Genomic DNA, 13040 nt, shown 5'->3' on the forward strand with positions numbered 1-13040 from the left:
TGGTTGAAATTGGCCCAGTAGTTCTGGAGAAGAAGATGAAATTGTGAAAAGTTTACAATGACGCCGACGACAACGTCAGACAACGGACAAATCTTTATCAGAAAAGCTCACTTGAGCCTTCGGCTCAGGTGAGCTAAAAATCAATTGCATTTTGAGAAGTAACGGAACTGTAATTGAATTTTCAGGCGATGTGATGGGACCTGCCCTTACAAACCTTAAAGACTTACTAATGATGCCGTATGGCTGTGGAGAACAGAATATGGCCTCCTTTGCGCCAAATATATTTGTTTTACAATATTTCTACAATACAAACCAAGATGTGAGCATGATTTTGGAGGATGCCTTGAGATATATGAGAGTGGGTATGTAAACTATGGAATTTTATTACATGACCCACTGATATAATATCAGAAAATATTTTACATGTTCTAGTGCGGAATGCATAAAAAAATCTATGTCTTGCAAATATCTAAATACATTTTTATAATTATGTGAAATATGTGCCAGTGAAAAATATATCAAGATATATACATGTATGTAGAGGTATGAACAAAACTGTTTATGTTATTCATACAGAAAAATAAATATTATATCAAAATAAATATTATATCAAAATAAATATTATATCAATGTGATATTTAGGTTATCAGAGACAATTGAACTACAGACATTCTGACGGCTCATACTCTGCATTTGGTGAAAAGGATGGAACTAGCGGAAGTACATGGCTGACAGCCTTTGTTGTAAAGTGCCTTGGTCAGTCTAAGAAATATATCGACATAGACGAAGCAGATCTGAATACCAGTATAGCATGGTTCAGGTTAAAGCAAGATGAGTTGGGATGTTTTCCTAAAGTTGGCTACACACACAGCTATTACTTAAAAGGAGGCTGGGGTAAAGGGAATGATTCCGAGGGAACACTGACTGCCTTTGTCTTGATTGCCATGCTGGAAGCTGGTCTCCCAAAATCTGTGAGTTCCAAAACATAACAGACTGGATTACTTTAAATATACACAAAAATGAGACACTGGCAAGCAGAATGAAGCAAGATATAAATTAATTGCCAATGGTGTCAAGTAAAATAACTCTATTTGAGGTGAGAAAGCTTACATATGTAAAAAAGTTGAATTTATAACATTTATAGGATCCTGCAGTACTTGGTGCTTTGCGTTGTCTCGATCTCCAAGAAGTGACGGACACTTACATGTTGAGTTTGATGGCCTATGCATACTCCCTTTATGATGTCCGATCTTCTAGGAGACTAGAAATCATGGCATTGCTGCGGTCTAAACTGAAAAGACAAGGAGGTACCAGTGTCATTTGCTTGAGATAATGTTTAAGAAGAATTCGATCTAATGGAATAGAGTAACAGTAAATTCAGTCTTTCACAACAAGAGAAATTTACTAATTGTGATGTTTAACTTTTATCAGAGGATATGGTATACTGGTCACGTGATGACTCTAAACCTAACAATGAGAATCAGAATCCTTGGGAATCATTCTACCGCGCACCCTCGGCAGAAGTGGAAATGACTTCTTATGCATTGCTGGCATATACTGTTGGGAATCAGCCTGAAGCTGTCATTAATGCTAAACCAATAGTTATGTGGCTCAGCAAACAAAGAAACGCTCAGGGAGGATTCAGTTCCACTCAAGTCAGTCACAATACTTTATCATTTGTAGATACTTGTAAGAAGTTGCTCTTTGTTTGAAATAAATTATTCTGGTCCATTTTTAAGCCAAAAAATTGTATTCAAAATACAATATAAATTAATAGGGTCATTTATTACTCTGAAGATACATATGAGGATTTTTTATTTTGATGTAAATTATGAAGAAATAATCTACCTGTAAAATTCTGCATTAAATTCTGGGGGAAAAGCAAGAAATCGGCTTTTCACACAAATTATAGTGTTATTGTGTTTCAGGACACCATCATCGCCTTACAGGCACTTTCCGTGTATGGAAGCTTGGTGCATCAAGGAGGCATTGATATTAGTGTTGACATCAGTGGACAGAAAATGTCCAGAGCTTTTAGTATTAAAGATGAAAATAAACTTGTTCTACAAACTAGTCCTATACCTACTATACCCAATGAACTGACCGTAACGGTAAAAGGAGTAGGATGTGCATTAGTTCAGGTGAGCTAAGTACAGCATTATATTGAGTACCTCTTTTATAGAAACATTTAATGACATGTGTAAAAGTCATTTTGTGTTCCTTGTGTTAACATGCGATGCGTTTTACTCTTCAGGCGAATGTGAAATACAATACTCCAAAAGCAAAGGCACAATCCGGATTTTCTGTAAAGGTGTCCACACACAGATCCAAGTATGTAGCAAATAGCTGCGCTAAAAGAAGTATCATCATCTGTGTCAGGTAAGAATAAAGTTGTTATAAGAGAAAAAAAACATTTTATTGTACATAGTGTTAAAAATAGTTCCTTTGTTTTTCAAGCATATGTGTATATGTAGAAGTTTTTTTTTAATTTTTAAATTAAACTAAATTTGATACCTGAAGATTTATGTGATGCGTACGCAGGTAAATTGTGACACACATCTATGTACTTGTAGGATAAATTAGAGAAAAAGATGTGTTGTTTCATTATGAAAGTAATTTTAATAGTGTGAAAGGCAGGTTTATACTAAAATAAGGACCCCACATTAAATACGGGGACCCTATAGGACAGGGATGGGGTAATTGTAATTAGTATTTGTAATTGAGCGTAATTTATTACATTTTCTAAAGTAATTGGAAGTAATTTGTATTTGAGCAGTCTTCAATTACAAGTAATTGAATGTATTTAAATACATTTCCAAAAATGTCATGTATTTCAATTACTTTTCAATTACATTTCAATTACTTTTTTTTAAGTTATAAGTTTAAAAAGGTGTCTTTTCAAGATACACAGTTCAGTATACCTGTGTGGCATGGGCTTGTGTCTGTGCAACAATTAAATGTCTCAGAATGCTTAATTTGTTTATACAGCATGTCACACTGCCCTGGGCAATAGGTAGAGGTCTAATTTTGTCCAGGTGTGAACTCCTCTAATACCCAAGAACAAAAACACTGATTAAAAGTTCACTATAGTAAAAACCTTATTCAGAACCAAACATGAATTCTTTTCATGTCGTTTGAGTGATGCTGTGTTTGAAAATCTGATGATGATTAAAATGAACTCAAAACAGTAAAAACATTTCAGTACATAATGCTTTGTGTATCTCAGTGCCGTTTACATATGTATTTGTTCTCAAGATTTTTTAAAAATAAAACTTAAGTAATTGAAATGTATTTAATTACATTTGTCAAAGTAATTGAGAGTAATTAATTACATTTGAAAAAATCAATGTAATTGTAATTGCAAGTAATTGACAAAATTATCAAATGTATTTGAAAGTAATTAATTACATTTCAAAGTAATTGACCCCAACCCTGCTATAGGATTCAAATTGTTCCTATTTTACAACAGTTTTTACCGTGACATTTTCAAAATTTGTAAAGAAATTCTTTATAGTACGAGAAAGACACATAAATTTTGTCTGTCTGTTTATATGTATATCTTAAATATTAGTACTTGTAACACATTTATAGTGATTTCACATGATAATTCTAGACGTGTTCTCTATGCTGTTAAATTCTCTACACTGTAACATTTATAGAAGGTCTGGAAACACTTTGAAAGTGTAGAAAAAAAGAAGCTTGATATCATTTCGAGTCACAGCAATACTTAGAATATATAATTTATTCTATTATAAGATTAACATTTATCACGTGTATGCATATGCTCATAACAATATTTGATTATAGCTACAATGGAGCCAGTATACAGACGAAAATGGCGATAGTGGAAGTTAAAATGCAGACAGGATGGATACCCGTCAGACAAACCCTTGATAAGGTTCGAGTTTATTGTAATTTATCTGTATTATTACATGCTGATCCAATAACAAAAGAGGCCATATTTTTTCAAAGGCTGACTTGCCTAAATCTTTCATAAAACTTTTTTTTCATTACCACCACCATAACTTTTCATTACCACACAACATAGCTATTCATTTGCACACACACCAGAAGTTTTCATTACCACACGGCATAGCTTTTCATTTGCACACACCAGAAGTTTTCATTACCACACGGCATAGCTTTTCATTTGCACACACCAGAAGTTTTCATTACCACACGGCATAGCTTTTCATTTGCACACACCAGAAGTTCTCATTACCACACGGCATAGCTTTTCATTTATTCACAGCTTATGTCACACTTATTCATTGCTACACATCTACTTCTTTCGTCATGTCTTACAGCACATAGTTTTTCGTTACCACAAAATAATACAACATTTTCTCACGTTTTTAATACACAGTACAAATTTTCATTCACACTGAGCTTACAACATATATGTACATTATTTTTCATTATCACATGACCGCACAACTTTCCAATTACCGGGTATACTAGTATGTACAACACAGCACAAATTTTCATATATAAAACGCAGCAATATATTCCGGTATATTCATTACAAGAAAACACATATTTTGATTTCCTCACCCAAGTTTCAATTGTTTGTTCTACTACGTCTTAATACAATTTTAACACATATATCTTATGACATCTTGATATTTTTTTCGACTAGGAAATGTTATACAATGCATTTCTCCCCTGCACACTCTATTTTCTTGTCCTTCAACAAGCACTTCCAGTATAATTTTTGTCTACCCCACTATCAAAGATATTTTTCATTCCAAGATAAAGTTTTTCATTGCATTACGTTATTGTTGTATTCTTTCACCACATCTGCTCTAGACCCTTTACATATTTCAAGACTCCATACTTGCATATCACCATGCCCAGAACTATTTAAATACAGTATTGTAAATTACTAAACAGTAAAACTGATAAAATTTTCTGAATAAATATTATTTTGATATACATAATGAAACATTTTTTTTTTACAATAAAATCTATTTTTCAGATCTTATCGAGTGAAATCAAGAGCACCATAGGTTTACATAGATATGAAATTAAAGGAAATGTTGTGCACTTTTACTTTGACTATGTAAGTATCTAGCAACATCATTTAGGTTTAAGTCCGGACTGCGGTTCATCCTTTTATACATATAAATGTAAATTTAATGTCGACAGAAGTGTAAATAAGTGTTGAAATAAGCAGTACACGCACTCCTTTGTATCTATTTTCCAGTTTGATGCCCATAGGAGATGCTTTCTGTTTGATGTAGAGCAAGAAATTGAACTAAGAGATCCTAAACCTGCCTATGTCAAAGTTTACGATTATTACGAAACAGGTGTGGATACATTTGATCTAAATTACATCGCCTTTTGATTATACATATAACTATATATATTTTTGTGTAAACATGGCAGTATCTAAGCACAATTCAATAAACATTTGCTACATTTTGCTATAGTCTGTGATATTCAGTGTCTCTTTATAGATTCTTCCAGGACAGTGCAATATGACATGAAGACTATTTGTGGTACAAAGGAGGAGTTACCCTTCCTTACACCAGAGGAATATGACAGTTTGATAATGGATCCTGATAGGAATACTTTTCAAATCCGAGTACCCTTAGAAAGAATACCTGGTCCCCCAGGCATACAGGTAATAATTGTTACCTCTCTCATTATCACTATAATGGTTCCTTCTTTACAAATTTCTATCCATTCAAGTCTTGGTGAGTAATTTGGTTAAAAGATAATGGTGTCATCAATTTATGGAATTTAATATATTAATATATATTTATTTTCAAAGTCTTGCCCTGTTTGTGAAGATTCTCTAGATACTAAAGCTCCAAATTTCACAGAACTGGTGTGCAAATCTGCGAGAAGTAAGTGTTTTAAATCATTCAGTCCATGAGTTTCATTATAGTTTGATTACAATACATCATTGGAAGTTATAATGCAACATACACTAAACCATTTATGTCACTTTTTTTTAAAGGCAGTTGTTAATTTAATTATACCCCAGCTCCGAAAAAGAGGGGGGAACTGTTTTACCCTTGTGTGTCTGTCTGTCTTTGTGTGTGTCTTGTCTGTCTGTCTGTCCATAACAAATTTTCGTTGTAGTTTTCACAGCAACTACTCGTCGCAGATGCTTGAAATTTAAACATACTCTTTGTTGAGGCATGCTCTATGGTTGGGTTCATTTTTGTACGAATCCGATGTCAACTTCCTGTTTATCCATACGTCTGTCCGTAACATACATAACAAATTTTCGTTGCAGATTTCTCAGCAACTACTTATTGCAGATGCTTGAAATTTTAGCACACTCTTTGTTAAGGCATGCCATATGGTGGGATTCAATTTTGAACGAATCTGATGTCAACTTCCTGTTCATCCGTGTGTCTGTCCATAACTGAACGTGTGTATATTTACATCAGAGTGTATATTCACACAAGAGCAGGGGGATTACTAGTGAGCATTGGCTCACAGACTTCTAGTTTTAGGTCACAAGAGTTTACTCAGGTGACCTATTGCTATCTGTTTTCGTCCGTCGTCGTGCGTTCACACTTAAACATTTTCAGCTTCTTCTATGGAATAGCTAAACCAATTTCAACCAATTTTGGCATAAAGCATCTATGAGAAAAGGGGAACAAAAAATTTCATGGTCTCTGTCCTTCTAGGGCCTTAGGGGTGGGGCCAAAACCATCAAAATAAGTGCTATCATTAAAAATCTTCTCCTTTACTCCTGAACACCAAGTAGTCAAGCTGTTGCTATGATTGTTATGAACATTGAGCCCTCTACCAAAATTGTGAAATTCATGGCCCAAGGTTTAGGTGTTCTGGAGTTAGGGTGGGGCTCTAATGATCATGTAGTGAAAATGCATTAATTCTTTAAAAATCTCCTCCTCTCCCTGTATATTTAGCAGATAAACTACATACATAGTTATGATGAGCCCCATGCCGGATAAGGGTTTCTGGTGCAAGGGTGGAGCTCTATTGAATATATAGTGAATATGCATTATTTCTTTAAAAATCTTCTCTGCTCTTGGGTATGAAACAAACAAACTAAATACATATTTATGATAAGGAAGCGTGCATCTTCAAAAATTGTGAATTTCATGGCCTCTGGGTCAGGATTTCTGGTGTGAGGGCGGCGCTCTAATGAATATATAGTGAAAATGCATTAATTCTTTGAAAATCTGAATAATGAACATTCTCGGAATCTCATACACCTGACAACGTACTACGGACATCGGACGGCAAACAATAGACGACTTGAGGGGAACGTATAGAAATACGTTTTCAAACTCTAGCATGTAGTATATACTCTACTGAGAATTCTTTTTCATTATCTTCTTACATCTTTTAAAATTGAATGAAGATAAAATAATGTCATAATTATAGAGATTGGTAGAAATTTTATAAAAGCGATTTTGGGGCGTCTTACAAACAAACAAATTCATGAATTGATCTTGATTTAAATATATCTATACATGATATGCAGCTGGAGATCCAGAGGGGGGTTACATCAGTTGCACTCTCCTTTATTTTTGTGGAAATTAAAAAAAAATAAGTGAAAATTTTCAAAAAAGGTAGATGTGGTGAAAAGGAGAGATTTGTGTAAATTGAATTTTAAAGATTTATCCGACCTTGTTCAAACCAACATTATGCAGTCGATCAAAAAATTCGATTTCTCTCAAGTGTACATGGAATATAGGAAAATAAGTGATTTTTTCAACACTTTAATCACATCATCTCGGTCAAAATAAATTAAATATAGAAACCAGTCAACCCTTTTTATTTGTTATAAATTTATCGGATATCAAAAAGAGTGTTGAAAAATAGTTTTAGCATATTGCATTATATCTCTGGCTTCATCAAGAACCAGGCATTGAAATCAAAATACTCGATTTGAAAGATAAAAAAGTGTATTCCTAGGTTGATTTAATTGAGTGATTTTAATTACTCAAAATGAAAAGAATTATGGAACATTTCCTCTCTATTTTTTTGAAGATATTATGAAATAATTGAGATAGATAATACATATACGCATAAAATGTTGATTAACTTTAGGCGTTTCTTTGTTGAACATGAACTATTATATTCATGTATATAAGACTGATAGTGTTCATGCAATCCCCTCGATAATTCAAATTGCATTATAATCATGGCCAAGATCTAAATACATATTCTTCATTGTAATACGTCGATGCAAACTTAAAATAAAATACGGTTTGTATTAAAAAGTCTGTCTTTCAAATTCCCAGAATCTAAGAAGATTACTGGATCCAGTGGAAGCCACAAATCTGCCCAAGATTTTAGATACTTGCCTAACTTGAAGCACACTTGGCTCTTGTAAATTAGAGTTATATAATCGGGTGTAGTTCAAAGCTCTTTGCTTTGGTTCGTAAATGTTATTTTCTCTTCACCCTCTCCTTTCAGATATATCTGGATCCACCTATGATAGTGGGGTATGAAAAAAAAGTTGTAGGTGATATGTATGTGGCATGAAATTATCGATAATCAAGACTTCAAAAAATATTCATTTAATCTAAATTATGTTTTAACACTTTCCCTTAACTGAAAAGTCCGTAGTCCGAAGTCTGCTCTCGGGTGTCTGAGATTCCGAAAATGTTTATTAAGCCGATGAACTAAGGACACAATTATAATGACAAAGCGTATGTGAATTCCATGGCCTCTGGGTCGGAGGTTCTGGTGTTAGGGCGGCGCTCTTGTGAATAAATTGTGAAAATGCAGTAAATCTTCTCTGCTCCTGAGTATTAATCTGATGAACGAAGAACATAGTTATGATGAGGAAGAGTGCCATTTCCAAAATTGTGTGGACCCAGGGTAAGGAGTTCCGGGGGCGGCTTATTTATTATATATCGAAAATGAATTAATGCTTTTAAAAATCTTCACCTCTGCTCCTTTGGTATTAAACAAACAAACTAAATCTCAGTTATGATGAGCAAGGATGCCTCTTCCAAAATTTGAGGTTCATGACCCCTGGGTCAGGGGTTCTGGTGTTTGGGTGGGGTTCTATGAATAATATAGCAAAAATGCATTAATACTTTGAAAATCTTCTTCTCTGCCCCTGAGTATTAAGCAAACAGACTAAATGTAAATGTATAAATATGAAAAAGCAATTGTGCCTTTTTTCTGCTCCTGGGTATCTAGGAATCAAACAGAGTACACAATTGTAATAAGTGAAGCAAATGAGAGCTACTCTTTTATGCTAATTTTTTTTAAATTAAGAATTCCTCATTTATAATTTAACAGGTTATTTGATTGAATGAGAATACAAAAAGAATGTAATATATATAGAAACAAAATAAAAATGAATGTTTGGTTTAAACGAGCAAAGCATGCTCAAAGTTAGATTTTAGCCTGGAAAGGACTATAGGATTATTTATGTAGCAAAAGGGTCAATTGTATGTAGAATGAGTATACTGTAGTGTCCTGTTTTACTGATGAGTTATTGTCAGGTAAATTCATGGAGGTCAGAGTTTAGCTGACAAGAGATTGTACAAAGTTGTTTTATACTTTATCAAAGCGAACAAGTGATCAGAGAGCCAGGCCTAGGGTGACTTAATTGAGTGATTTTAATTTCTCAAAATGAAAAGAATTATGGAACATTTCCTCTCTATTTTTTGAAGATATTATGAAATAATTGAGATAGATAATACATATACGCATAAAATGTTGATTAACTTTAGGCGTTTCTTTGTTGAACATGAACTATTATATTCATGTATATAAGACTGATAGTGTTCATGCAATCCCCTCGATAATTCAAATTGCATTATAATCATGGCCAAGATCTAAATACATATTCTTCATTGTAATACGTCGATGCAAACTTAAAATAAAATACGGTTTGTATTAAAAAGTCTGTCTTTCAAATTCCCAGAATCTAAGAAGATTACTGGATCCAGTGGAAGCCACAAATCTGCCCAAGATTTTAGATACTTGCCTAACTTGAAGCACACTTGGCTCTTGTAAATTAGAGTTATATAATCGGGTGTAGTTCAAAGCTCTTTGCTTTGGTTCGTAAATGTTATTTTCTCTTCACCCTCTCCTTTCAGATATATCTGGATCCACCTATGATAGTGGGGTATGAAAAAAAAGTTGTAGGTGATATGTATGTGGCATGAAATTATCGATAATCAAGACTTCAAAAAATATTCATTTAATCTAAATTATGTTTTAACACTTTCCCTTAACTGAAAAGTCCGTAGTCCGAAGTCTGCTCTCGGGTGTCTGAGATTCCGAAAATGTTTATTAAGCCGATGAACTAAGGACACAATTATAATGACAAAGCGTATGTGAATTCCATGGCCTCTGGGTCGGAGGTTCTGGTGTTAGGGCGGCGCTCTTGTGAATAAATTGTGAAAATGCAGTAAATCTTCTCTGCTCCTGAGTATTAATCTGATGAACGAAGAACATAGTTATGATGAGGAAGAGTGCCATTTCCAAAATTGTGTGGACCCAGGGTAAGGAGTTCCGGGGGCGGCTTATTTATTATATATCGAAAATGAATTAATGCTTTTAAAAATCTTCACCTCTGCTCCTTTGGTATTAAACAAACAAACTAAATCTCAGTTATGATGAGCAAGGATGCCTCTTCCAAAATTTGAGGTTCATGACCCCTGGGTCAGGGGTTCTGGTGTTTGGGTGGGGTTCTATGAATAATATAGCAAAAATGCATTAATACTTTGAAAATCTTCTTCTCTGCCCCTGAGTATTAAGCAAACAGACTAAATGTAAATGTATAAATATGAAAAAGCAATTGTGCCTTTTTTCTGCTCCTGGGTATCTAGGAATCAAACAGAGTACACAATTGTAATAAGTGAAGCAAATGAGAGCTACTCTTTTATGCTAATTTTTTTTAAATTAAGAATTCCTCATTTATAATTTAACAGGTTATTTGATTGAATGAGAATACAAAAAGAATGTAATATATATAGAAACAAAATAAAAATGAATGTTTGGTTTAAACGAGCAAAGCATGCTCAAAGTTAGATTTTAGCCTGGAAAGGACTATAGGATTATTTATGTAGCAAAAGGGTCAATTGTATGTAGAATGAGTATACTGTAGTGTCCTGTTTTACTGATGAGTTATTGTCAGGTAAATTCATGGAGGTCAGAGTTTAGCTGACAAGAGATTGTACAAAGTTGTTTTATACTTTATCAAAGCGAACAAGTGATCAGAGAGCCAGGCCTAGGGTGACTAGGGGACACTGACAAGTGGCAAATAGCCACATTGTACATAGCCAAGTGGCGAATACTGGTAACAAGTATTACCAAGTTTTTGTATCAATCGATAGCCAAGAGGCAAGTGTTGGTACCAAGTGGCAAGCAGCTAAGTTGTTTGTGTAGTCAAGAGGCATCAACTCGAGTGAATACATATATATAGAGACATTAGAGATTTCTCTTTGTGTACTTAATTGCAGCACTAGGTAAGTGACAGAAACATATCTGTATATATTGAATACCTTACACACTAGGCAAGTGTCCATTGTACTTGTATATTTTGCATTTTTAATCATACCTGCGAAAACCAAGGAAATATCCCAAGGAGAACACTCGGGTGTGCGTTACATAAGCAATGGTATTTTTACCATTTTACCAGATTTTTGTAATTCTTGGGCAACATAGCTTCATCTATCAGTTAATTTTGTTATATACTTCTATGGATCCTTTAGTGTTGTATTATACTCTGGTGACCATGAAGGCCCTTGGGCCTCTTGTTTCAATTATTCTAATTTAAATGTATTTTGAATTGTAGTATTCAAAGTCAGGACAGCAAAGAGGGATGGTGTGAAATACTCCATGAAATTGTATGCTGATATGAAGCCAAGCAAGAAAGCGTACATTGGAAAATTTGTAAACCACAAAATACACAAGCCCTGCTCTTGTTCGATTCTAGAAAAGAAAGGTAAGAAATACCACTACGGGTAAAATAATTTTCAAAAAATACGAATTTCTATTATAAGATTTTGGATTGAAAATTGCCCTTTGTATGATAAATGTATACAAGCATTGAATGATCTTATTTGCATTGTGTTATGAATAATACTAGGGAACAAGTTGGATAACAGGGATTAGCACTTTAAGCCTTTATCTCTGATACACCCAAAGCTTTGATTTAGAGGGAAATAAGCATCGTTTTAGTGTAATAAAACAAAATTATTCCAGTACTTCTTTTGAATAATGCCATTTTGTATTAAAGTAATATCCTTCTCATACTTTTGTAGACAAGAAGTTCCTGATATTTGACACTGCAGATAGATACAGTGAATCTGAAAAAGAACTCCGATTGACCCAGTCTTCAACTGTTGTCACGTGGACAAAAGACTTTGAACGCATGGTGTTCCGCAAAAACAAAACTTGCTAACAGATATGTTTGTTATCAGTCTATATTACTGTACACTGTCTATGAGAGCGTTCTTGTTTTCTATATTGTATAAATGAGTCATTGAAAGCTTATCAGAGTTGTATCACACAGCATTGTCTCTGTCTCCATTATTGTAACAATAAAGTTTATCATACCATTTTGTTTTTGCATTGCTTCCTCCTGTATTTTAGCTCTACTGGTTGAAGACCAGACGAGCTTATGTGATGGTTAGGTCATCGTTGTGTCTGTCTGTAAAAATTGTTTCAAAACAAATCTACTCAGTTTTGTATTCAGTTTGGTCTGTATTCAGTCAAACTTGGCAGACATCTAGATAAGAGGAAGATACATGATTCTTTATACATGTACCAGTGTTTTACTTTGACAAACCATGTTGTTTATTCCACCATATTCGACCTTCGACAGTTAATTTTGTTCCAAATTTAGAACTTGGTGCACAGTCAGACTGCACCAATATGCAAATTCCTGAATTCAAAAAGTTGCTACAGTTTAAGATCAGGATACATAATCCAGAAAATGTAAAACTTAAGCTGAACTTTTCTCAAGTTATTATATACTAGTATATAAACCACTGTAGATTTTATCTCGTCAGAGACTTCTGATTTCAGAATTTCTTTCAAAACGCAAGACCTCCTATAATTTAGTTGGATTTCAATAA

The 13040-nt window shown here is 33.8% G+C and overlaps 1 protein-coding gene across 1 annotated transcript in view; it reads left to right on the plus strand.

Moving 5' to 3' along the window:
- The window catches only part of LOC133188485 (alpha-2-macroglobulin-like), a 52497-nt gene extending 39976 nt beyond the window's left edge, over window positions 1–12521 (plus strand). Inside the window, exons 29-41 of the mRNA XM_061323940.1 lie at window positions 186–362; window positions 643–971; window positions 1145–1307; window positions 1432–1655; window positions 1929–2141; window positions 2255–2379; window positions 3808–3898; window positions 4979–5062; window positions 5207–5309; window positions 5460–5626; window positions 5777–5852; window positions 11756–11905; window positions 12225–12521. Of these exons, the coding sequence (XP_061179924.1) occupies window positions 186–362; window positions 643–971; window positions 1145–1307; window positions 1432–1655; window positions 1929–2141; window positions 2255–2379; window positions 3808–3898; window positions 4979–5062; window positions 5207–5309; window positions 5460–5626; window positions 5777–5852; window positions 11756–11905; window positions 12225–12364 (2042 nt within the window). The 3' untranslated portion in view covers window positions 12365–12521. The remainder of the gene's footprint in view (window positions 1–185; window positions 363–642; window positions 972–1144; window positions 1308–1431; window positions 1656–1928; window positions 2142–2254; window positions 2380–3807; window positions 3899–4978; window positions 5063–5206; window positions 5310–5459; window positions 5627–5776; window positions 5853–11755; window positions 11906–12224) is intronic.
- The last annotated feature ends 519 nt before the right edge of the window (window positions 12522–13040 follow it).

This window comes from Saccostrea echinata, unplaced genomic scaffold (assembly GCF_033153115.1).
Source record: "Saccostrea echinata isolate AGI-Se365-2 ecotype Australia unplaced genomic scaffold, CSIRO_AGI_Sech_v1 ptg000016l, whole genome shotgun sequence".
Lineage (NCBI taxonomy): Eukaryota > Metazoa > Mollusca > Bivalvia > Ostreida > Ostreidae > Saccostrea > Saccostrea echinata.